This window comes from Cornus florida, unplaced genomic scaffold, assembly GCF_030987335.1.
Source record: "Cornus florida cultivar Cherokee Brave unplaced genomic scaffold, ASM3098733v1 CherokeeBrave_3.0.0_Hap2_Chr07, whole genome shotgun sequence".
Classification (NCBI taxonomy): domain Eukaryota; kingdom Viridiplantae; phylum Streptophyta; class Magnoliopsida; order Cornales; family Cornaceae; genus Cornus; species Cornus florida.
Window position 1 is genome coordinate 61,392,489 of NW_026775577.1, and position 27,735 is coordinate 61,420,223.

General features: G+C 38.7%; 1 protein-coding gene across 1 annotated transcript; it reads right to left on the bottom strand.

The window, feature by feature from the left end:
* Window positions 1-20,355: 20,355 nt before the first annotated feature.
* On the bottom strand, window positions 20,356-21,267 carry LOC132266260 (putative disease resistance RPP13-like protein 1). The gene is made up of 2 exons (XM_059767115.1): window positions 20,967-21,267; window positions 20,356-20,876 (listed from the first exon to the last, which is right to left on the bottom strand). Exons 1-2 carry the CDS (start codon window positions 21,265-21,267, stop codon window positions 20,356-20,358), a joined length of 822 nt encoding a protein of 273 aa, XP_059623098.1.
* Window positions 21,268-27,735: the final 6,468 nt, after the last annotated feature.

Genomic DNA, 27,735 nt, shown 5'->3' on the forward strand with positions numbered 1-27,735 from the left:
CAGGACACATATCTGAGGCTATTCAGGCCTTCATATGCCGACATGGCAGTTTTTCTCACAAGTCACCATGCCAGTGGCGAGACCTTCGCTGCCTGGACATTCCTTCCAGATGACCTATGGTTTACTGATTCCGTTCTTTACCAGAATATATACATGGCGGGGCACAAGATTTAGAGGAGGTGCAATTATCTGACAGCCATTTACTCTTTCTACACCGAGCACTGGGTGTCCATTCTCGCGCTCATCTGGAGCATGATGAGGAAGCTGTATGATGAGTACATCAGCAAGGAGACGCCCCGATGGGCTAAGTCTCTTCCTTTCAACCACCTTATCACCCAGATTATCATTGATCAGCGCTACCCCATCCATCCTCGGGAGCACCCCGAGAGAGGTTCCTGTCACTACCGCAAGAGGGATTGGAACAAGACCTACCGGTCTGTTATTACCAGGTTGCAGGACCACGCGGTACTGGCTGCAGCGGAGTTGGAGCTGGAGGAGGCACAGGCACAGGCCTAGGCCCAGGCAGAGGTAGAGGCACCGGCAGAGGTAGCAGTAGCATATCCCGCAGCGGATGACTCACCAGTCGATCTGGCTGCCGAGCACTTAGACATAGACTTAGAGCGCCCTGCAGACGATGCAGAGCAGGACTCTCCAGCTAGGTCGCCCATTCATGAGCAGGAGCAGACTCAGGAGCTTTCTTCTGATTCATCTATGCCTGAGACTCCAGATATGACCCCCGGCTTTGGAGTACGTCTGCAGATGCTTGAGGATGTTGTTGTTTCCATCCGAGCTGACCTCACAGCCCATAGAGCTGATTTTGCTGCCTTCCGCATGGATGTTGTAACCATATTCAGAGATTTATCCAGAGACATCTGCGGAGCCAGACCTGCCCGTCCTACCTCATCCTCATGAGCTCCCAGTCTTTTCTATCTCATGATCTCTCTATCTTTTTGATACTTTACTATTATCACTGTACATTATTATTTTTACAGCCGGTCTATCGGCTTTGATATTTTTGTTGTACCTTCACTTTATCCGTTTTATATATCTATTTTTTGCTATAGATGTCATATGATTGTATTTTCATATCTGTATGTTTGACTCCATCAGGTGCATCACAGTGACTTCAGTGAGAGAGTGTTACCCAATTTTCAGGAACTCCCTTATACCTCTCTCATTTCTTTATCTGTTTATCCCATTTACACTTACATGTCCACTGTACACTGATTATCCCATTTTGTTATCTGATAAGTTTATCCAAGTGCCAATTTTCAGGACCACAGTTCATCCCAAGTTTGGGGGGGCCATGCCACCTACTTCGGATACTTCAGTCCCGATTATTCTTACTTAGTTGCACTGGTATACTCTTTCCTTTGTTCTCTTTGCACATTGAGAACATTGTGCAATTTAAGTTTGGAGGGACTGGTGCTTTACAGTGATAGTTTTAAATTCAAATTTTGAGCATGACTTGTATATTTGAGGGATATTTCTATGATTGGTCCATTTCTAGCTATGATTTTGATCTTTTGAGGACTATATTGCTTAAAATTTAAATACTCCTTGTATGCCTTATGAATGCCATTCAGGAGTAAATTTTTCAAAAAATTGATATCATGTTTGCACTTGTGGTCCATATCATCTTGATTTTGTGATTGTTTTGAGATTCACTCTAGTCTTCTACACTAGCACCGGCGCACACTAACATTCATTTGTGGGGTACATGCTTTTGTTGATTATTGAATTGGTTATATCCTAATTGGGCTAGTAGTGCATTGAAAGCTTTCATTCTTGATATAGGAGGATAACAACCCCTTTTCACTAAGTAGCCGGGATTCTAGCCTCATCAAGTATTGAACTTCTCGCGCTGAAAGGTGGAGGGCCCAAACTCTAGGTTAATAATTGAACTTGCTTTTTTTTTTTTTTTTTTTTTTAAAAAAAAAAAAAAAAAAAGCAAAAGTAATACAAAAGTGAGGATTTCTCCCAAAAGGTGAGAAGTGGGAAATGATTAGATGGTTGTTGTCTTGATTTGTAGCCTAGGTTATTTGAGCTTGTAAGTCCGTAGGGGTATTTGAATGCCTAATGCCCTAAAGCCATCTGGTTTGGGAGTCATTAACCTAACGCTTGACCTCATGAGTCGCTAGAAAGCTTAAGATATCAACACATTACACCATACTTCCATCTTTGATCCTATAAAAAAATAAAATAATAAAAAAAAATATCGAGTGAAAAGAATAAGCGCACCAAGAACAATAAAGCTTTAATAAAAGGTCCACTTTTTGTCTTGATGATTGATACTAGATTTATGTGCTAGTTTGAGGGTAAGGATGTGATTAATTCTTTAGTTGGCTTAGATAGCAACACATTTGATGTCGGTCCACTTAAAAAGGATTCTAGAGTTGTTTTGATTTTCATGATCATTTTCTTGATGTGTAGAGGACCATACTTGCTTGCTTGGTGTTGAGATTTTGGGAGATTGCTTAGAAATGTTTGAAAAATTACATACTTGAGGTAGTTTTCTCCCAATGCTTGTTTGCAATATTGGTGCCTCTTTTGAAAGAATGAGCTTAATGTTTGTAGGTAGCATTTCTAGAAACCCTCATGAGACTTTACTCGTCCGCTAGGGGAAACCTAGGGGTTTAAAAGGCTTGTTACATGTGCTAAGTGCAATCGTGTTCCCTACGAAAGTGGCGTTATCCATTTATTGTTTTCTAGTTCATAGTTGTATAGTTGTTCATTTCATTCCTTTACTTTCTAGTTCATTGCTAGGGACTAGCAATATTTAAGTTTGGGGGTGTGATGAGCACTGAAAAGTGCGTATTTAAACCCCTTAAGCTTAGGCATTCTAGTACCTTTATCTATCTTACTTTACCGTTTTAGATTGATTTCGTATTATTTCCATTTTCAGGCACTTATCCTGAAAATAGGCTAACTTAGCCAAATAAGAGCTTAATTGAAGCAATTCTGGGATTAAACAAAGAAAGGAGCAAAGTGGAGAAAGAAGGAAGCAAATAAAGCCAAAAGTGACAAGCAGCAAAGTTCGATCGATCCAAGTTCAAGGTTTGATCGATCAAATAATGGTCGATCTCAGCACTTCAAGATAGATCAAAGCCTTGACCTAAAAGCATAAAGTTCCAAAAGTTCGATTGATCCAACACCATCCCTCGATCGATCGAACACTTTTGTCCTTATTCAAATGATTGATCCTATCCACAGCTGTACCACCTACAAACCACTTTTGTCCTTTTCCCATAATTATCTCCCAAAAATATCTTGGATTTGTCTTTTTCCAAAAAGCTCAACCAGTTGGATCGATCCAGCCTAAGTTCAATAGATCTCAGCCAGTCAGATAGATCCAAGTCTAAGGTTCGATCGATCGAACTTCCTCCAGTGCGAAAAAGTTAAAATTCCACCTCATTGAAAGTTGTCCTTTATCCAATGATTGCTTTTTACAAAGGGAGCCAATATTATTTTCATATCATCTCTCAGAGAGCAAGCTTAGAGGAGGAGAAGGCTAGAGACACCATTGGAGTTCTTCATCAACAAGGAGCAGATTTCAACCATGGAAGTAGCCCTTGAGGGTTGGAGCAACATCACCATGAGTGGCTAGACATCCTCTTGGGGCTAGAGTTAGCCCCAAGCATGCTTTCTATATCTTAATATTGTGTATCATTAAGGGATTAGTGTTGTAATTAATGTTTTGACACTTATATATATATAGATCTTGATTATTCAATGATTTATGTGGTTTAATGCTTCCAATTGATCATTTCATTCTATCCATATGTCTATGTATGCTAGAATAGATGTTCATGTGCTTGTCTCTAGATTTTGTGTTATTGATGCATGTCTATGTGTATTGATGATATAAATTTGGAGATTGTCAAAACATAGTGCTTAAAGGAATGCTCTTGTGATTCCCTTGATGGTTCCTGCTTATGCCTTGATGGATTGTGCCTCTCCTTTAGTTTATTTTCATGCTAGTAGAGTAAATGTAGTGTAGTTGTAGTGTAGTGTTAAATGGGAGGACAATCTATGCTTGTTATTTGGTGATCCAAGCTTTTGAATGCAATTAGCATATGTCTCTATCCTTGTGTTGTATTTGGATTGTGAGCTTAATGAGAGGATTAATGACTTGTTTTGATTTAAAGTGCCTTTCACTTGTTGTTTAGACAATATATGCTTCATTCCTTAGATATGTTGTACCTTTCACATGGTGTTTAGACAATACATGCTTAACTAGTCATCCTTGCTTGTTGAATTAACCAAACACACACACACCAATATTGCAACACACCATTTGCCCTCATTAATCACTTGTCAATGATATAGAAATGCATTGCTTGGTGATGATCTCTAAACCCCAAGACCTCTCTTTCTCTTACTTACTCTTAATTGCATTCTTTTGCTATCACTTAGTTTAATTTAGTTGCTCTTTAATCAACCAACCAACCAACCAATTGTTTGATCACTCAACCTACTAGCCCTAATTGTGATTCCATGACATTGCTCAATCCTCATAATCCCTTGGGACGACCCCTTCTCACTCATACTACATAGTATAGGTGTTAAGTAGTTTATAAATTTAACTATGATGCCCACTTGACACTAATTTCCAAACTTAAAGTGTTGTGCATTATTTTGTGCACACGTTTTGGTACCCGCATCACCATGGCCAGTAGGGCCATAAGGTTAAGAATTGTCCTAATCAGGGAGCAGGCACCGGTAGTGGCAGAGGGTCACAGTAGAGACCGTCACAGTTGGCTACAGTTCAGTCAGGTTTTAGACCACCACCACAGCCTGCCATGTCTTCTCAGGGGTTCACGGCCAGTTAGGAGGGATACTTCTACTATGTCAGTGCAGCAGCCAGGTATTCAAGTTGGCAGTTCTTAAGCACAGGCACCACAGGGACGTATCTTTGCACTTGCACAAGCCGATGCATCTTCTGGTCCATCAGTTCTCCGAGGTATATTTCCAGTGTTTGGTTCTTGGGCCTATGTTTTGTTTAACTCTGGTGCATCTCATTCGTACATGTCATCATCATTTGCATTTGCATCGGGGTTAGAGGTCAGTTTCATGGATCGGGCATTGTATGTTGATATGCTAGTTGGGGTTTCTGTGTCTTTGAGCCGTGTCGTGAGGAATTGTCCCATTGTGATAGCCAGGAGAATTTTTCTGTTTGACCTTATCCTTTTGGAGATGACTAGCTTTAATGTCATTCTCGAGATGGATTGGTTAGCTTTCTGTCATGCCACGATCGACTGTTTTAGAGGTAGAGTCACAGTTTGCACTCCCGAGGGAGACTGTTTCTTTTTTGTGGGAGATCGGAGTGAGTCCCACATTTTATCATTTTATGGAGTTCATAGATGGAGTCATGGTGATTACTTCTTGGCTAGCCTTATAACCGAAGAAGATGACGTTGTGGAAGAAGATTATCCTGCAGTTGTTCGTGATTTTCTGGATGTGTTTCCAGAGAATTTGACAGAGTTGCCTCCACACCGAGAAGTGGAGTTCTTTATTGATTTAATGCCATGTACCGCGCCGATTTCTATGGCACCTTATCGTATGGCACCAGTTGAATTGGAAGAATTAAAGAGGCAGCTTGATGATTTAAGGATGAAAGGTTTCATTCGACTGAGTGTGTCACCGTGGGGCGCACCGGTCATGTTTGCTAATAAGAAAGATGGTTCATTAAGGTTGTGCATTGATTATAGGAAGTTGAATCATGCCACCACCAAGAATAAGTATCCTTTGCCAATGATAGATGATTTGTTTGATCAGTTGAGAGGAGCCAATTATTTTTCAAAGATTGACTTAAGGTCAGGCTACTATCAGTTATGGATTAAGGATGAGGATATCCCAAAGACAATGTTCCATACACGGTATGGACATTATGAGTTCCTTGTTATGCCTTTTGGCTTGACTAATGCGCCAGCGGCATTCATGGACTTAATGAACCGTGTCTTTCACGATTACTTGGACCAGTTTATGGTAGTTTTCGTAGATGACATTCTTGCGTATTCACGGACTCGGAAGGAGCACGAGGTCCATTTGAGTATCGTTTTACGGATTTTGCGGGAGCACCGATTGTATGCCAAATATGAGAAATGTGAGTTTTGGCTACAAGAGGTGAAGTTTTTAGGGCATGTTGTTTCGGAAGGTCGAGTATCGGTTGATCCATCAAAGATAGAAGTAGTTTTGACTTGGGAGCAACCTAAGAATGTTTTTGAGATCCAGAGTTTCCTTGGCTTGGCGGGAGATTTATGAAGGATTTCTCCCGTCTGGCAGCTCTTATGACCCGTTTGACCCGGAAAGGGATCAAGTTTACGTGGAATGAAACCTGTGAGTTATCTTTTCAGGAGTTGAAGACAAGGTTGACTATAGCTCTAGTGTTGGTGATACCTGAGCGTGGCTTGGGTTATATGATTTATTGTGACGCTTCACGTGATGGTTTGGGATGTGTGTTGATGCAGGATAGTAGAGTAGTGGCTTATAGGTCTCAACAGTTGAAGACTCATGAGCTTAACTACCCTACTCATGATTTGGAGTTAGCGGCAGTCGTATTTGCTTTGAAGTGTTGGAGACATTACTTATATGGTGAGAGATTCGAGGTGTACTTGGATCATAAAAGTCCCAAGTACCTTTTCTCCCAAAAAGATTTGAACAACAGACAGAGAAGATGGGTTGAGTTCTTGAAGGACTACAATTTTGACTTGCAGTATCATCCAGGCAAGGCAAATGTGGTAGCAGATGCCTTTAGCCGAAAATCTCGTGGAACTCTAGCTTGTTTCACTATTCAAAAGTGGAAGATGCTTAAGGATTTGGTAGAGATGGGATTGTATTGTTTTGATGATGATGTTGACAGTGAGCCAACATTCTTGTTTAGTCTTGTGGCTCAGCCTACTCTTATTGTACGAGTGATTGAGTCATAGAGACAGGACCCGGATTTAGATACCATTCACGCTTTGATCTCTAGTGATGAGACAGTGAAAGATTGGGCCTTGCATGCAGATGGGGGTCTAGGGTTCAATGGTTTGTTGGTAGTTCCCACGGTTTGTCGTGAGGACGTCTTACGAGGTTTCACACTTCCCGCTTTACAATTCATCTAGGTGGTACCAAGATGTATCACAATTTGAGACGTCAGTATTAGTGGAATGGGATAAAGAAAGATGTTACTCAGTTTGTGGCTAAGTGCCTTACCTGTTAACAGGTGAAGGCCGAGTATCAGAGACCAGCTGGTTTGTTACAACCATTGCCTGTAGCGCAATGGAAATGGGAACATATTGCTATAGATTTTGTGACAGGTCTTCCAAGGTCACGGAGGGGCAATGAAGCCATATAGGTCATCATTGATAGATTAACTAAGACGGCTCACTTTTTGCCTATTAAGGCAACAGATAATGCAGAGAAGCTTAGTGTATTTTATGGGAAGGAGATTGTAAGGTTGCATGGAGTTTTAGTAACCATTGTTTCAGATAGGGATTCCAAGTTCACTTCGAAGTTCTGGGAAGGACTTCAAGCAGCATTTGGCTCAGCGTTGTACCTTAGTACGGCATTCCATCTACAGACAGACGGCTAGTCGGAGCGTACCATCCAGATTTTGGAGGATATGCTTCGGGCATGTGTACTTGATTTGGGAGGTAGTTGGGAGGATCACCTTCCACTCATTGAGTTTGCCTACAACAATAGTTATCAGGCGAGTATCCAGATGGCTCCATTTGAGGCGTTGTATGGTAGACCTTGTAGGTCTCTTGTTTGTTGGACTGAGGTGGGCGAGGCAACATCCTTAGGACCCGACATTGTACTTGAGACTACTGAGAAGATTAAGCTGATCAGACAAAGGCTACTTATAGCACAAAGTCAACAAAAGAGCTATGCAGATAGGCGGAGATGACCTCTATCTTTTGAGGTGGGAGACCACGTTTTTTCTTCGGGTTTCTCCACAGAAGGGATTAATGAGATTTGGGAAAAGTGGCAAGTTGTCACCATGATTCATTGGACCGTTTGAGATTTTGGACCATGTAGGGGAGGTTTCCTACAGACTTCCTTTGCCACCACAGATGGACAGAGTCCACAATGTCTTTCATGTATCGATGCTATGGAAGTAAGGGCCGGATCCATCTCACATTTTGAGTTGGGTTGATGTTGACATTGATGAAGATGTTTCCTATAAGGAAGGACTAGTTCAGATCCTTAACACACAGCAGAAGGTGTTGAGGAACAAGACGATACCAATGGTGAAAGTTCTTTGGAGACACCACGGAGTTGAGGAGGCTACTTGGGAGCTCAAACAGGAGGTTCGCTCCAAGTACCCAGCGTTATTTTCTTCCGCAGGTATGACTTGATTTCGGGGACGAAATCTTTTTAAATTGGGGAGAATGTAATGTTTCAAATATATATATGTGTGTGTGTTAAGAAGATTTTTTTTTATTTGAGCTGTGGGGCCCACAATTTTATTAAGTGGTCATAAGACCACGTTTTTCTTTTGGCTCTCTACTATCTCACTCTCTCTCCCCACTGCCTGCTTCTCTCTTCCTTTCTATTTTTCTTTTTTTCCTTTTTCATTTCAAGGCTTTAATCCTTCATTCCTTCTTCAATACTTAGTATTTTTAAGTGCCGTTTGCGGCAAAACGGAGAGCACGGCGAGCTCTACGCGTATATACTAGCAATTTCAGTTTTGTGCGACCTAGGGAGTCCGAAAATCTTGACCCATTTTGAGGGTTTGAGGTGAAAATTGGGGGTGTTCTCCTCCTTTGAGGTAGGGGCGTTTAATCTACAATCTCTTAGATTTTAGTGAATTATTTTTTCATAATTTATGTTTAATTTGTGTTCTAATTTGTATTATTTTTTCATAATTGTTATGTGTTGTATATGAGATGTGTATATATACATGTTAGTTGTTATGTGATAAAGAAACATATAAAATTGATGTTAAATTTCATGCCTAGTGTGCGTTAAAATGCTGAATTTTATGATTTTGAAGCACAATGTAAATTCCTAGAATATTCCTATGAGGCATGTATATTGTAAATATTTGACTTGTAAGAAATAAAAATTTCTTTATTGGTACGTCATTGAAATGCGTAAGACATATATGCATTCATTGGGATAGAATGGGAAAAATTGATTTGAAAGAAATGAAATGGATTTTGGGAAAGAATTTTGAAAAGAATTGTTGTGAAAAACCCAGCCGCCTAGGAGTTGCCTAGGGACCGCGGCGTTAGTGAGGCCTAGAGGGGACTAGGGAAATCCCCCTAGTGTGGTTGAGTTACCTGGGCCCTAAATGACGCCATGGAGTTGCCATGGGTCAGGGACAGTGGCCAATCCTCCTTTCGTGCCACCATGGATTTGTCATGGGACGGGTTCACTAACGGTTTGAAAATGATGATGGAAATGGTTTTGGAAAATGGGGAGTGATATTGCATGTCATGGCATATCATTACTTGTCATATTCATTTGTGGTATCGGATTAATGATGTGGTATTGTGGTTATTTATATATATATTTTTTTCCGGCATGGTATGATCCCAATTTCCTTATTCCTATTCATTGGGTGAATTCATAGGGTCTCAAGAGATGTGCCTTAGGCACTTCCTACTAAGCTTATGCTCACCCCTTATATTTAACATTTTTTAGGAAACAGGAAAGAAGTGGCGGATGACGTACCACCACAGGCTTAATTTGGATTAGAAAATCATTTTGCTATTTTTGTATCAAGCCCCATATTTTTGTAAAACCTAGTTTGTTATATTTAGTATAGAGATTTGTGGACTCTTGCTATTATAGTTATATTCATGGGCTATAATTTTATTATAAGTTGTCTAAACGTTGTAAGACATGTACTTTAGATCTTAATCATATATTTTGGGACTGTAATTATGGTAATTTGGATTAAATGGTATGTGGATGTTCCACCATGAGATAATCCATGTTGAGGTATAATGAACTGATGAATGGGATACTAGAATATATTAATTGTATTATGTGTTGGGACAGGTCAGGTATGTCTTGAAAGGCCAGGAAAGGCCTTTGCGTTTTTTAGCAGGTGGTTGTAGGCCCCTTTTTAGGGGAGGTCATGCCAAATTTTTTTTTTTTTTTTTTTTAAATGGTATCAGTTTAGGGTCGTTACACCTATGGTGAGAGAGTGAGGAAGATGAAGATTAGGAGAAAAAGATGGCAATAGATATTTTGATATAATAACACAAACCTAGTCTAGCACTACCTCTCTCTCACACACACTCATCTCCACTCTCCATGTGATGACCCTGGTTTTTAGGCCAGTGTGTCCTGTGATGAACCGTAAGGATGATCCGATAACGGATCTGAAATGTGGAAGCGAAAATAGAAAACAAGACTCTAAGAAGTCAAAGTGACCTTCCATGAGGTCGTGGAACTCAATGAGAACTGATGCGGAAGCAAAAGATCAAAAATATGACAAATAAGCCCCCAGTGGCAAAATAGTCATTTCTAAAAACTGTAGATTCGGGTGTCACCGAGCACATCGCTGGAAGGACAACGAAAAACTAATCAAGATGGACTTAAGAATCGCATGATTCGGAGTTCGGACGAAGGAAAAACGGCATGACGAAGAAAAACGAGTACTTAAGGCACAAAGGGTAAACTGGTAATTATCCAGGAAGAACCGGGTGCAACTGAGCACACTGTTAGAAAGACAGCGAAAAATTAGTCAAGTTATAAAAAAAAAAAATTCACTTGAATCGGAGTCCGGACGAAAGAGAAAAGCCCAAAAGAAGAATTGACGTCGCGACGGCCCGATGAGGGGGCCATGACAGCCCCCATGCGCACACCCATGCACGCCGCATGCGCGCTGGGCACACACACGGCTTCCAGCAGCCCAAAAGCTGCTATGTGTTTTTTTTTCAAAAAAAAAAAAAATAGAATAGAGGCTGAATTTGGATGCCTAGATGAATTTTTTTTGCAAAAACACAAAGAAGAAACCCCCCTCAAAATTGAGTTTTCTATATGACTTACAAGAGAATTTAAAAAAAAAAAAAATGCAATGTAGAATGCCCGAAATACCCCTCCATGAAATCTGGTCATGGAGGTCCAAAAAGCTGCTAAATTGAAAAACTGAGAGCTGAACTTCGTAAGTGATTTCCGATATCAAGACGACATTTTCTGGAAAAACACTGAAAAGAATCCCCCCCTAAAATCATGTTTTCTATTCAACCATGTTGAAAGAAGAAAATAAAACCACCGTGAAAAGTCTATAATGCCCCTAGATCAGAATATGCAAAAAAAGTGCGAAATGAATTCACAAGAGGCTCAAATCACCAAGAATGAGGTTTTACCCGGAAATGACTCTGTACGCAAACGTAACTTACCTATTAGGACGTGGTACAATGATCCACGACTTAAAAATACCACCGATGCAAAATCCAACCCCCCAACGGACAAAAAGGCAAAAATGAAACTTGAAATGAAAACTCGGAATCCAAAAATACAAAACGGGATCAAATGACCGTTTGGCCCTTGGCCATACTTCAAACATGATTTATGAGACACTATGAAAGAATAAGAATGGAATTTCCATACCCGATGCAACCATGGTGAAGCAATGACTTACGATTTTTCAAGATTTTCACAATATTTCATAAAGTTAAAAAGTACATAGAATACAATATAATGGTCATTGGCCTCTGGCCTCATCTCATACATATCAAATACATTGAAAGGAGTGTACTTAAGTACACATTACATACATGGAATCAAATATACATATTTTGACATATAAGTCTACAAAATGACATTTCATGCTAACATTTGCATGAAATGGAAACTTGAAAGCTACACGACATCCAAGGAATACTAGGCTTCACAAACCAGTTCTTCGTACCTGAAATATGCCCCAGTATTGTAGGGGTGAGTAACATAAAGCTACTCGTAGGAGTTGAGCACGCATCGACCTAGCATTTTAAAAATTTATCACCTTAAGGTGAAACATGTTAAAGGGGTTCATGCCACGTAACGTCTATATCAAAATGAGACTCAAGGAGCATCCTAAGCTACCTTAGAGTGTTTCTAGCATAAATCACATCATTTATGCCATTTAAAAAATATGGAAACACGTTATACAAAGCAACAAGATATAGGTTCTTAAAGGTATTAACTTGCAATCTCGAATACAGAAACAACTAAAGTGAACATGTCACCTAACATCTATGTTCTAAATAAGTCTAAGGAATCATCCTAGGCCATGCTGAACAATCAAAACGCAAATTACAACTTCAATGCAATCTAACCACATAAAAGCATATTATCCAAGGCAACAAAATACAATTTCTTAAAGCTATCAGCTTGAAATCTAAAGCACGAAAACAACAGAGGTGGGTCATGCCACCTAACGTCTAAGTTATAAATGAATCAATAGGATCAATCCTAAACTTTGTTAGAATGTCAAAACACAATTTTCAATATCGATGCAATTTAACTAACATTGGAACTTCCAATACAACGCATAAAGCACAATTTCGCAAGGTTAACATCATATAACTTAAAATGGAACGACAAATAAGAAACAACAAGTTACAACATCATCTAGTTATTAACTTGAAAATGAAATGCGAAATCAAACAAAGTGGATACTCGGACGTCATGCCGGATCAGACCGATAAAATAGTTACTTTAGGGTTACTAGCCCATGGGTAACCTCCCTATGTGCGCACTAGACTACATAGAGGGACTATCCCCCGTACTAGAACCACGTCCTAGCCATAGCCAAACAACAACATCCCCAAGTTTCCAAAATCAACAAGTTGTGCAATAATGCATATATCAACAGGAATATGCAAGATAATCAACTATCTACCAAGCATAACCAATTTTGGAAACCTATACAATACATGCTCTAAGTCCACAACTAATATGATATGATAAATGTCGAATCTTCAGTGTGCGATTCGTTACACGCTATACATAAATGATGTTAAATATGAAGTATGCAAATCATTACGCAAGATAACAATATATTCAATATTGAAAACATAAACTCATGAGTTTAAATACAACAAGAAGGTAGAACTTTAATTAAATCATGCTAATTTAAATCCCAAGGTTCTAAAACAACTTCAAATAGTCCCAAATTAATATATACTAGTAAACAAGTCATGGCCAATACAAATATCAAGTTAAAACCTTAATTAAGCTAATGGGACCACAAAATAGATTTTAATTAATTCTTTTAATTCAAATCTCTAGATTTTTAAACTTAACCAAATGCTCTCAAATTAACCTATGTTGGAAAACATGCCAAGGACTAATGTAATATCACATTACAAGTTTATTTCATTCAATTTACGACCATGCGAAATAAACTTTTACTAAAGTTAAATATAAAATAAAAGTTGCAATTCTCATGCAATAAATCCCAATTTAATACATGTGAACAACCATACCAAAACTTAATTTTCTAGCATGCCACAATACAATTTCAAGTTGTATATCACCATGAGGATTAAATCTTAAACATGGAATTTAATTAAATAAAAGATTTCAAAACCTGACCGAATATTCTAAATCAAATATATGTGAAGCTATATGGCATGTAAATCAAGAATATCAAGTCGGAATTCAAATAGAGTGAATAGTGCACTCGGGGCAAATTAATTAATTTAATTAATTAATAATTACTAATTTTTGAAACACCTCCAATTACTTTCAAATTCAACTATGTTGGAGAGCATGCTAAGGCCTAATTTAATATGCTAACACATATTAATTTCAAGCTAGTTAAGGCCATGTGAATTAATCTTTCACCTAAGATAAATATTAAACAAAAGCTTTAGTACTTATTTAAATACTCTAAATTTAATACACGACAATGAGCATATCATAGGGCAATATAATATCATGCTATATGGTTAAACCAAGTCACGAGCAACCGGGAAAATTAGATCCCGTATAAGAAAATTAAATAATAAAATCTTTAGATTTTATATTTAATCATGCAAACAAGTAGTAAAAGCATCACAAGCATGCTATATAACAAGAATTTAAACCTAGAACATCCCCTAACTCAATTTGAGATGAAAATCTCAAATCCCCACCGAAACGAAAGTGCTCCGAATCAGATAATACCGAGAGGTTTTGTCGGGGACAACACTGTGAACAAGAATCCGCAAGAAGCCCCATGAAAATCTCAACTTGACTCCAAACCTGAACTCTAAAAATCGTCGGAAAATGGATTCTAATAAGGGCATAAGATACGCGCGTCAAGACAAACATTAAACGTCAAGGCCGAGGACTTTTCGTCAAAGAAAAGTGAACCAAAAGAGGAGAGAGAAGATGGAAGCCATTGAAGGCTATGGGATCCGGTCCAGAACGTGTGGGGAAGAAGAGGAAAATTCTATTTTAATTTTTCAAATCCCCTATTTATAGAAAATAACAAAAAAGTGCCCCGAAAGGGACCCGACGGGTCTGGAAAAGTGGATTTTGAGCAGACGTACTCAAACGGAAAAACTCCATGAATAAAAAAGATTTAAAATAAGAAAATATGAATAACGAAAGAAACGGCGTCGAAAACTGAGTCTCGAGCAGAAAGTTATGCCCCAAACAAGTTCGGCGGCAACCGGGTCCAAAAATTCTGAAACTGGAGAAAAATGACCAGAATGGAATTCTTAGAGTCCATGACTCGACGAAATGTGAAAATGAATCCTGTATGAGGATCCAGGCTCCAGATGAGACATTTTGCAATAACTTTCGGTAATTGCACAATAACCCCTACAAAAAAGGGTTAACTGCGAAACTATCCCAGAATGAAAATATCTTCCAAAAGATATTTTCTTAGATACCCCTGAAATAAAATATCTTCAAAAGATATTTACGAAAAACACCCCAAGAAATGAAAAAGATTCTAAAGAATTGTGCATCCATGCCCCTGTGGGCCCCGGGAGCAACCAGAGTACTTCTTACAAAAGTAAAGATACGTATTTCAAGGAAACCACTCAAGATGAAGGCACGTGAAGTCAAAAACTAACTCCGAGCATGAGAAGTGAGGTTGTGCCAAAAACTGACAAACGAAGATAAGACAGAATAGGGAAAAGGACGAAATAGCGCATAGTGTCGAAAAACGAAAAATGTGAAAATGACTCGGTTCTCAAAGGAAGTTGTCAATCCACGGAAAAGAGTCTCAGTAACCAATTCCGAGCACTCGAGATGACACTAAGCCACACGAAACAGAGCTCAGAAAAGAAAATTAAACGAAAAAAATTCATTCGTAAAATTTCAGGAAGAAGGAAAGGAAGGCAAATGACTAGGTCGTTACACTCCACTTATCACCCACTAGCCCTCCATGTGCCACACATCTATCCCTACACATGTCACACAACTTCCACAAATTGCACAAAAGTCCCCACATGAAAATATCTCGAAAGATTGCATACGAGTGTAAAATAAACCCCACAATGTCGTTAAGATAAAATATGCCTCGATGGAATGAATGAAAATGTTGGAAACTATTCACTTGACCCGGCCTTGGCCCCACATGACCTGAAAACAAAAATAAAATAAAATAAAATAAAATAAATGCGAGAAAAATGAGAAAGGACACCGGTCCTCACAAAGGAAGTACTAAATAATTTCTTTCCCCCTTTACTTGATTCTTGTAGAAGTAGAATGATACTATATTCAGTAGAAAATTATTCCGAATAGTATATTTCACTCCATTATTAGTTTCGGGCTAGAAACTGAAAATTGTGGTAAAATGTGAAATGGTTCACGCACAGTGACAAAGTTATGAATTTATTTCAAAGGAGCATATTGAACCTCATAAAATAAATTTTTTTTTTTTTTGAACTAATAGGGTAGCAGAACAAGGGGAAATAAAATATAGGTATAATTTTGCTACAATATTCAAGATTCAATTAGTATGTAGTCGTCGGACAAAAAATTCTGTAAAAACTGGTACCGCAAAAGGCGGCATTGTCAAGAATTCTCTAAAGAAGTTGTAAAATAAGAGGGAAAAATAAGATGATTACAATCCTTGTAAACCTCTACCAAGTCATCAACATGGCAAGAAAATATATTTACGGGAATAGAATACAACTCCACGGGAAAAAAAAAAAATTAAATAAATAAAAAATAAAAAAACCACTTATACATCAAGGTTGGTACTGGTGATAAAAAAAAAAAAAAACCACTTGTCCATCAGGGGCATAGCCGGTGGTGGAAAATGCTTTTCCACCACACATAGCCGTTCTGATAACCTACTTTACCATCAGGGACTATGTTGGCCTTGGTGGAAGGTTTATTTTACCACGGCCTATGCCTATATTGTGAGAACAATGATATGTTAGCTAGACAAAGTGTTTTGCCCTCCACAACCGACGCATCAACCAGATATCCAAGAATTTATCTCAAGGGGGTGCATAAAACATGATAAAACGGATTTAGAAATAAAGTGATACTACAGAGATCCAAATGTTGAAACAACATGGTGAACAACGTTGTTCACGAGTCTGTTGCAACTACAATTTCAAATACAAACATAAGCACACGTAGTACAACACATGACACATATTCAAATTAATAATTATTTATAATTTTTATTAAGCTACTTCATCTCCTCGAGTAGCTTTGCTTTTGATAATAGTTGCCCCAGCCCTCTGCATAACCATTCAGCTTCAATGACCTACAGATTCGTTTGAACTCTTTAATGTATACAAACTGAGTCATATACAATGTAGTAAAGATTAATTTTTTTTCTCCAAATCCTTTAAATAGATATTGTTATGCATATTATGTTGATGCCATAAGAATGGTTACGCTTCCACCATCCTCTAAACATTTTGATTTTTTATAACTAAGAGAGGGAGAGATCGAAAATAGATATTTTTACGCAGAGAGAGAGGAAAGCAATCATAAAAATATATGTTTTGAAATATTAATTGTCACCTTTATTCAGTCGTGTTAAGGTATGTTACTCGGATTGCCTGGGGGGTTGTTGAGCACTCTCTTGATGCTAAATCCTGCAAATAAGAAGTTACTTGATCTTAAACATAATAGCATATCTATGTAACACAAACTATCTCGAAAGCTGATATTATAAATATGAATAAATAGAATTTGTTGCTTGTTAGTTTAAAGAAGTGTGTGCATACCTTTCCATAGGGTAAAATGTTGGGGCCAACACGCTGATGGCGATGCAAATGTGGATGATGGTGAAGAAGCTTGGGCCTTGAGTGACACCGTCTCAATCTCCAGATCTGGGATGTACATGATTTTCGGCCAATCTAGACCCCTTGAACCTTCTTTGTTTCCACTTCGCTCAATTAATAAGGGACATCCTTGAATACACAGATGTTGAAGCGAGGAGGAAAGCGCCTCTGTAGGCAAGGACTGAAGTGCTGGGCAGTCCTCAATGTAAAGGTCTTTGAGGGAAGTTAGGTTCTTCAACACCTACTAGGCCCCAATAACTAAAGATTGGTGCATGATCGAATTACCAAACATTTAAGTGCGGTGGGTGGTCCTTCATCTGGCAAAGCTTTTAGCTTGGGACAATCACGAATTGAAAGTGTTTCGAGCTTAATGTCACGAAGTGATTCCTAAGACGCTTGGAGGATAGAAGACACGCATGCTGGTTGGCAAAGAGTAGAGTTTGACTGGGAATGGTTCTAGGGAATGGGCGTGCAGGAGCACAGGATGGAACCTCTTCAGAGTTCAAGCAAGTCGACTCGGTTCAGTTCGAGGTGCTTGTCGCTAGTCGTGGACTTAACTATGAAGAAGGGAGTTGGCCATCCCTGCACAAACTGGTCGGGAGCTGGAGCCGTTCCCCTGAGGAGGTGAAGGCAGGCCGAAACCAGTCAGCATGTATCCTTGGGAGGGCAGGTCGTGGTGGTTGACCAAGGCGCTTGCGCAAGCTGAAGCAACACCTTGGTGCCACACGGGCCGTGCCGCTGCGCCAAATCTCTAGGCCCGTGACAAATGGTATCAGAGCAGGACTTGGGGTAAAGCACGGTGGGGTTCCCCCTTGTCGGTCTGGGAGGGATCTGAGAATGAAGACGATGCACTGAAGTTGCGTCGATGAGGAGGAATCAATGCAGTTAGGGAGAGAACCTCCATCTCCTTAGGAAGTGGTGTCCGTTGAAGTTGCGCACTGGAGGGCCGGAGGGCCGCACGCACCAAAGTTCGTGCTTAGTCCTTTGGTGATGCAAACCATGGTGAAGGGCGAGCATCAAGTCGGCAGGAGGCCCTTGCTTACTCGGGATGTCGCGGAGGCGGCATGACGGAGAAGAGTCACGTCCTTGAGGAGTGGATGTCCCCTTGGTTCGAGGCCTATCATTGGGCGAGTGCAGTGCAGGGAGCTGCACAAGGAAGCGATGGTGGGAAGGCGAGCATACTGTATGGAGGCAAACTTTGGAAGGGAGTGGACGCAGTAGTGAAGCGCTGCACTGCGACGAGGGCGTCGCAGGATTTGGGTGGGGGAGAGTGTCACGAAGTGATTCCTAAGACGCTTGGAGGATGGAAGACATACATGTTAGTTGGCAAAGAGCTGAGTTTGACTAGGAATGGTTCCAGAGAAGGGTCGTGTAGGAGCACAGGATGGAACCTCTTTAGAGTTCAGGCAGGTCGACTCGGTTCAGTTCGAGGTGTTTGTCGCTAGTCGTGGACTTGACTATGAAGAAGGGAGTTGGTCATCCCTGCACAAACTGGTTGGGAGCTGGAGCCATTCCCCTGATGAGGCCAAGGTAAGCCGAAACCAGTCAGCATGTATCCTTGGGAGGGTAGGTCGTGATGGCTGACAAGGGCATTTGCGCGAGCTGAAGCAACGCCTTGGTGCCGCACGGGCCGTGTCGCTGCACCAAATCTTTAGGCCCGTGACATTAAGCATGCTTTACCAGCATCTGTCATCCTAAAACAAAGACTCAAGATCCTCACAGCCACGTATGTAGAGGTGGAGAAGCTCAGAAAACTCCGGTAATCTAGGAAGAGAGATTAGATTCGAGATATTGGAGATGACTAATAAGAAAAGAGTAGGGGCATGAGGTATAGCATGTACTAACTCATCATTGTGGCATGCCCCTAGTTCTAAATGCAATAGACGTTGTGACATTTCTGGAAGTGGGAGGGCATGCAATGACTCACATCCACTGATCATCAGTTTCTGTAGAGCGAAAAACGGCAAAACCTGCAGTATGGGGCAACCAATTATTGTTAGTTCCAATAAATTAAAAAGTATAAAACTCCGGCATTCAAGAACAGGATTTTCAACAAGTATGAGAAACATCAGAGATGGGGTCACTGGAAGATCCTTCAATGAGTCGCAATTTTTTATCTTCAAAACTGTTACTTCAGGAAAGAAGTGTGGCAACTTCCTTAGCTTCCGGCAGCTGCTTATCTTAAGTACTCTAATGGAAAGGAATCGTTCATCACGCCACTCCTCCAAGTCTGCATTCCTTTGATGCAAATCTTCATAAGTTGAGGTAGTTGGCCAAGAATGAGGACTTTGTAACTTTTGCAATGATGTAGAGTAAGAACTTGTAGATTTTGGAGCAGCTTGTTTCTCATCCAACTTGGAACTCTCTAGCCCTCATAATTAAAGATTTTGAGCTCTCCCAGGCTCGAGTAAGGTTCCAGGGCTTGAAGTACCCTCTCAACAGCTTCCCGATCTTGTGGTTGGACATCTGATCTGTTACTCCACTTGAAAACCAATGCTCAAAGCCTTCTTTTGTCCTTTAATTTAGCCTCCCCTGCATTCACTGCATTTTGAAGCTTCAAAATACGCAGTGTTCCAGTGAGGGACAATATGTGCTTCAGTTCTTCAATTCTATATCCTTCCTCACGGCCAACCAAAAAAGTTGGCAGACTGTAAATTTCTTATTCTCCCCATTCTTTAAGGCAGCTTGGAGCATTTGTACCAGAATTTGTCATCTAGCTCGAGACATCGTAGGTGAATCATGTTACTTAGATCCTTGGGTAACTCAAGAAACAAAAGGCAACTAATGAGTTTCAAGGTTTGCAAATTGTAGAGGATACAGATTAAATTACGAAGCTTTTTGACTTCTGTTTTGGACAGGTCAAGGTAGCGCAACAGCTTCAGTTCTTTAATTGATTTGGGCAACTTCGAGAGTGTGCTTGAACTTAGATCCAAGACCCGAATGAATCTGAGAGTGTGAAATATTCTGTCAAGCATTGGACCAAAGTCATTTGAGAAGTCACCAGGCAATAGAGGTGTATGTAGCTTCCTACACTTGTCAAGTATCATTGCAGCAGAATTCTTGACATTTTCACAAATGAGTGAGACATAGCGAGTTTTTTCAGTAAGATGAAAAGGCAGCTCATTGTCCTTCTCCGTCACTTGGTAACAATAGGGCTTGGCCACAGATTATGCCAAGTCATGGATTAGGCCAGGTCATGCATCTTGTATGTAGTACTAGTTCCTACTTTTTCTTCTTGAAAGGAGGACCTCGCTAACAGACCGCCAAAATATCTAACTCCTTTTTCCTCTCTTCTTTTTATCCTTTCTGTTCCATCTATCTCATTCATCTGGATAAATCCTTCTGCCATCCATAACTTCACCAATTCATTCTTATCAAATTCATAAGCCTTTGGAAATGTGGAAAAGTATGCGAAACAATGTTTTAGATAAGAAGGCAGACGATCAAAACTCAGACATAGAGCAGGCATAATTATGGGATATTGATCATGCTTTTGTTCCTCTACCTTCCATATATCATTATTCAGTATATTTGCCCATTCATTCACATCGACATGACTTAGGAGTCTCCCCATTGCAATTATCACAGAAGGCAAACCTTTGCACTTGCCCACAATTCCCCTACCAGTAACTTCAGCATCTGTCGACATTTCACCTGAGAATGCACTGCAGAACAACGACCAACATTCTTTGTCGTCGTCCAACACTGACAAGGGGTATTCAAGAAGGACAGTATGTTTGGCATCTTTAATGCTCAAAACATCCCTGGTTCAACTCGTTACCACAATTTTACTACCCCTTTGTCCCTCAGTTAATATTCTTTCAAGTTGCTCCCAGTCTTTGTAATCTTCAGTCCACACATCATCTAGAACTAGCAAAAAACAATTTTCCTTCAAAAAAGCGTGATGTTTGCTTTGGGGGTTGTCCATGGATGGTGTGTAGCTCGTTGCGAGAAATTCTTTCTTCATAATATTTAAAATTATGTCCAATTTGAAATTATGTGCGACGCTAACCCAGTCTTTAAATTTGAAATGGTCTTTAATGCTTTCATCATTGTAGACTAGTTTAGCGAGAGTTGTTTTGCCAATTCCTCCCATCCCCGTTATGGAAATGACAGAAACAGGGCGCTCACTACTGTAATCATCTGAAGCAACAAACTTAACATTTTCTCTTTTTCATCCATCCTAACACGACTAACAGTCTCTGATATAAGAAGATTAGAATTAGTAGGGTCAACAACGTCAACCTCATCCGTCGTAGTACCATGTATGCTTGGGGTGAGATTAAGCATCTTTTCTTCCCTTAAAGTATTGTTTAGTTTTCTTAGAACCTCTTTAACATCATGAGCAATGTTATATTTGAAAGAAAATTTATGTACAGGGGACCAGAAGTCAGTTACCTGCAATGACCGATTGAGAAATTCAGTTGGGGCATCAAACAATTATGGGAACAAAAAAAATAAAAAATAAAAAAATAACTAGGCAATTTGTCAGAAACTCCCCTTGGCTTGTAACCATTCGCAGTAAACCCCTAAAGCTTAAATGCTTGATTCATAGGTTCATTTCATGCTGATGTATGACATAATTTTGAATAGTTTGACAAGTCTTTTTTCAACAAACCAATAGTATTTTTTGGCTGAAAACCTTGGTTTAGGGCTACGAAATCGCGTTTTATTATCTTGTTAGAGACGTGTTAATTATTTCAGGATTTTTGTTCGAGGCAAAAACGAAGTCTGATTGCTCTCAAATTTTAGATTTAGTATTATTTATTTATTAGGTTTCTTATTCCATTTATTTTGGAATTTTTAGAGAAACTTTGTTTTAGTCTTATTTTTAGTGTTATTTTCCTTTTGCTATTATGTTTCTTTATGTTTTAGTTTTATTCTAGAGTTAGATTTTCTTTTATTACAAATATATGTGCCGCCAAGTGCAGAATTAAAACTTTTATTAATTTTATGTCTTTGTTTTATAGATTCAAAACATCTACTTTGTGAATTCAAAGTAAACTATTCCCTGTGAATAAATTTATTACTTTCGCTTACGTCAGTTGGTATCAAGCCTTGTCTTTTCTTGGTCTGATGGTAGATGAACATGGTGATGGCAACCTCACTGACAACAAAGATCGATAGAAAGAGGCTCTTTTGAGGGCCGAATTCCCAGTCTTTCAACAAACAACCCAATAGGCGTTGCAAGAAATTCAAGCAACCCTTGTTGGGCTCGCGTTGGGTCCAAATCAGAATTCCGATTACAACAGGGTACGAAACATTGATGAAAATCGCGTTCATCCTTTTTGGAATGGCAACCCCATCCCACCATGTAGGCCGGGATCCACCCTACGAGGAAGACTTCAGTAATGATGACTACGCTGAAAAAGTGCTTAGGGTCATAGAGATGCATGAAGATATCATGATTATGAAGATTATGATTCTAGGAATTTTCCTCCTAGTTTTGATGGTCTCTTTAATGTTGAAGATTTTCTAGAGTAGCTAAAAGATTTTGAGAGGTTCTTTGATTACATGGGGATTCCAGAGGATAAGAAGGTTGCACTTGTCGCGTACAAATTGAAGGGAAGAGTTTCTAATTGGTGGGAACAGTTGCGAATTATTCGTGCAGTATAAAGAAAAGCACCGATACGATCTTGGTTGAAGTTGAAATGTCTTTTGAAAGCCAAGTTTCTTCCATTAGATTATGAGGAGTATGAGGAGATCCAATTTTAGCCGTATTATGATTATCGGCCAAGGTGTCCAAAGGTTCAATCTTATACCGATTTATCATTGTCTTCGAATCCTCGACCTCCTTTTACAATGGTCAAGTTTACACAAGAAAAAAATTCACGTGTCCAAGACTCGGAATTCAAGAAAAATTGTAATGTACTGGAATTTTCTGGAATTTTTTTAAAATTTTTTTATTTTAATTATTTTCCGTGCCTCATTTTGCATGCCACGTGGGCCCAAGGGCCGTTTCGGTTATTTTTTGAGCCGAGGATTTTAGAAATGTATTTTTATTTATTCTAAGTCAATTAGAAGTGACGGTGTCATTTTTAAAATTTTTGAACGTCGGGACGATTTTAGGGCTCGGGAACTTCTCCTAGTTGTGCCATTTGCATTGAGGGGCATTGTGGTTTTTTCACACACACACACACACACACACACACACACACACATATATATATATATATATTAGAGGAGACATTTTGTGGGACAAGGTTGGCATTGTAGAGGAATAACAAGGGCATGATGGTAACTTGACCATAATTAGTAATCCACAAGGTGTTGACAAGTGGCACCATTTAGACTACATGCTAAAGGTGAAAACAAGCCAATCCCTCATTTCTTCTTCATTTTCAGATTCCTTCTCTCTCTCTCTAACCTTTCTCCTTCTCTCACTATATCTATACACATATATGTCATTTATATTCCAAGCTTGGATTTAAGGAGGTTAGAGGGTGATTTTGATGATGCCATAGAAGGGAAAGTTGATGAGCTTGACTAGAGCCTTCATTTGAGACCATTATTGCAAAGGTTGGGAGAAATTCAAGATTTGGGGATGGCCTTAGTGTAACGACCCGGTCATTTGCCTCCTTTTCCTTTTTCTTAAAATTTTACGAATGAATTTTTTTTCGTTTAATTTTCTTTTTTGAGTTCTGTTTCGTGTCGCTTAGTGTCATCTTAAGTGCTCGGAATTGGTTCCTGAGACTCTTTTCCGTGGATTGATAACTTCCTTTGAGGACCGAGTCATTTTCACATTTTTCATTTTTCGACACTATGCGCTATTTCGTCCTTTTCCCTATTTCGTCTTATCTCCGTTTGTCAGTTTTTGGCACAACCTCACTTTTCAAGCTTGGAGTTGGTTTTTGACTTCATGTATCCTTATCGTGAGTGGTTTCCACGAAATACGTATCTTTACTTTTGCAAGAAAGTACTTTGGTTGCTCCCGGTGCCCAAAGGGGCATGGATGCATAAATCTTTGAAATTCATTTCATTTCTTGGGATGTTTTTCATAAATATCTTTTGAAGATATTTTATTTTAGGGGCATCTAAGAAAATATCTTTTGAAAGATATTTTCATTCTAGGGCAGTTTCGCAGTTAACCCTTTTTGTAGGGGCCATTTGCAATTAACGAAAGTTATTGCAAAATGTCTTGTTTGGAGCCTGGATCCTCGTACAGGATTCATTTTCACTTTTTGTTGACTTGTAAATTCTTAGAATTTCCTCCTGGTCGATGTTTTCCAGTTTCGGAGTTTCTGGCCCCGGTTTTTGCCAAACTTGTTTTGGGCATAACTTTCTGCTTGGGACTCGGTTTTTGACGCTGTTTCTTCCGTTATTCATATTTTATCATTTTAAATCTTTTTTGTTCACAAAGGTTTGCCATTTGAGTGTGTCTGCTCAAATTTTACTTTTTCGGACCCGACGAGACCTATTCGGGGCACTTTTTGAGATTTCTATAAAAGGGGGGTGAGATATTTCATTTTCATCTTCTCCCCTCTTCATGCACGACCTAGAGCTCCCATGGCAGCCCAAGGGGTGCTGCCATCTTCTCTCTCCTCTTTTGGTTCCCTTTTCCTTGATGGAAAGTCTTCGGCTTTAACGTTTGTTGTTCCCCTCGCCGTGCTCTTCCTTTCCCCCTTATTAGAATTCAGTTTTGACCATTTCTTGAGTTTGATTTTGAGGTCAAGTTATGATTTTGATGGGGCTTTCATGGGGGTTATGTTCACGGCGTTATCCCTAACAAAACGTAGTAGTTTTGTCGGATTCGGAGCCGTTCCATTTTGATGGCATTTGAGATTTTCATCTCAAATTGAGGTAGGGGATGTTTTAGGTTTAAATTCTTGTTATATAGCATGCTTGTGATGCTTATACTACTTGTTTGCATGATTAAATATAAAATCTAGAGATTTTATTATTTATTTTTCTTGTACGGGATCTAATTTTCCCGGTTGCTCATGAATTGGTTTAAACATGTAGCATGATTTTATATTGCTCCTTGATATGCTCATTGTCGTGTATTAAAATTGGAACATTTGAATAAGTATTAAAGATTTTATTTAATATTTATCTTAGGTGAAAGATTAATTCACATGGCCTTAACTAGCTTAAAATCAATATGTGTTAGCATATTAAATTAGGCCTTTGCATGCTCTCCAACATAGTTGAATTTGAAAGTAATTGGAGGTGTTTTTAAAATTAGTAATTATTAATTAATTTGCTCTGAGTGCACTATTCACTCCATTTAAATTCCGACTTGATATTCTTGACTTACATGCCATATAGCTTCACATATGTTTGATTTAGAATATTCGGTTAGGTTTTCAAACCTTTCATTTAATTAAATTCCTTATTTAAGATTTAATCCTTATGGTGATATACAACTTGGAATTGAATTGTGGCATGCTAGAAAATTAAGCTTTGGTGTGGTTGTTCACGTATATTAAATTGGGATTAATTGCATGAGAATTGCAACTTTTAATTTATATTTAACTTTAGTGAAATATTAAGTCACATGGTCGTAAATTGAATGAAATAAACTTGTAATGTGATATTACATTAGTCCTTGGCATATTCTCTAAGATATGTTAAATTAAGAGCATTTGGTTAAGTTTGAAAATCTAGAGATTTTAATTAAAAGAATTAATTAAAATCTATTTTATGGTCCCATTAACTTAATTAAGATTTTAACTTGATATTTGTATTGGCCATGACTTGTTTACTAGTATATATTAATTGTGGACCATTTGAAGTTGCTTTAGAACCTTGGTAATTAAATTAGCATGATTTAATTAGAGTTTTACTTTGTTGTTCCAATAACCTAATTGAGTTTTAGAATGGATATAGGTGATGACCATGCCATGTTCTTTAATATGTATTAATTTGAGGTTATTTGGAATTGAATTAGAATCTAAGGGATTTAATTATTTTTATTTAATTAAATTCTATCGAATTGAGCCTTGGATTTAATTGTGTTTGAAAGTTATTTCTATATCAAAATCATGGACTTGGACTTGTTGTATTTTCATTTGGTTATGTTTTGAACATTGGATAGCATAGTTGCTATGTTTGTATTCATGAGAATATGTTTTCCTTATTGAATATATTGTTGCCTTGTGTAATGATTTGCACATTTCGTGTTTAACATCTTTCATGCATAGCGTGTAACGAATCGCACACTGAAGATTCGACATTTATCATATCATATTAGTTGTGGATTTAGAGCATGTATTGTATAGGTTTCCAAATTTGGTTGTGCTTAGTAGATAGTTGATTATCTTGCATATTCCTGTTGATATATGCGTTGTTGCACAACTTGTTGATTTTGGAAACTTGGGGATGTCGTTGTTTGACTATGGCTAGGACGTGGTTCTAGTACGGGGGATAGTCCCTCTATATATAGTCTAGTGCGCACATAGGGAGGTTATCCATGGGCTAGTAACCCTAAAGTAACTATGTTTTCGGTCTGATCCGGCGTGACGTCCGAGTATCCACTTTGTTTGATTTCGCATTTCATTTTCAAGTTGATAACTAGATGATGTTGTAACTTGTTGTTTCTTATTTGTCGTTCCATTTTAAGTTACAGGATGTTAACTTTGTGAAATTATGCTTTATGCATTGTATTGGAAGTTCCAATGTTGGTTAAATTGCATCGATATTGAAAATCGTGTTTTGACGTTCTAATAAAGCTTAGGATTGATCCTATTGATTCTTTTATAACATAGACGTTAGGTGGCATGAACCACTACTGTTATTTTGTGCTTTAGATTCTAAGTTGATGGCTTTGAGAACTTAAACCTTGTTGCATTGTATAACATACTCTTTTGTTGTTGAATTGCATGGATAATGTGATTCTTGTTAACTTGTATTCAACTATGCTTTTGTTATGTTGTATGGATTACTCTAGACCTAGTTCAATTGTATTGAAAATATAATTCATATTAATATATGCTCAAGCATTCTTCTTGTCGTGTTCTTTAGATTATCCCAACCATGATTCGTTTCATACACGTATGTTTATCATAATTCTTGTTGCTTAGACTCTAAGGTAGCTTAGGATGCTTCCCGAGTCTCACTTGGACATAGACGTTAGGTGGCATGAGCCCCTTTAAAATGTTTCACCTTAAGGTGATAAATTTGTAAAACGCTAGGTCGATGCATACTCATCTCCTACGAGTAGCTTTATGTTACTCACAACTACGATACTGGGGCATATTTCAGGTACGAAGACTTGGTTCGTGAAGCCTAGCATTCCTTGGATGTCGAGTAGCTTTCAAGTTTCCATTTCATGCAAATGATAGCATGAAATGTCATTTTGTAGACTTATATATCAAAATATGTATATTTGATTCCATGTATGTAATGTGTACTTAAGTACACTCCTTTCAATGTATTTGATATGTATGAGATAAGGCCGGAGGCCAATGATATGTATATTGTATTTTATGCAACTTTTTAACTTCATGAAATGTTATGAAAAACTTGAAAAATCGCAAGTCATTGCTTCACCACGGTTGCATCGGGTGTGGGAATTCCATTTTCATTCTTTTATAGGGTCTTATTAATCTTGTATGAAGTGTGG

What these genes read in the sequence shown, in the direction of transcription:
- LOC132266260 (XM_059767115.1), bottom strand. Translation starts at nt 21,267, where the DNA reads ATGGGAGGAATTGGCAAAACAACTCTCGCTAAACTAGTCTACAATGAT. An exon ending in ATTAACTGAGGGACAAAGGG is followed by an intron (nt 20,877 to 20,966) that starts GTAGTAAAATTG and finishes ACCCCTTGTCAG; the next exon opens with TGTTGGACGACGACAAAGAA.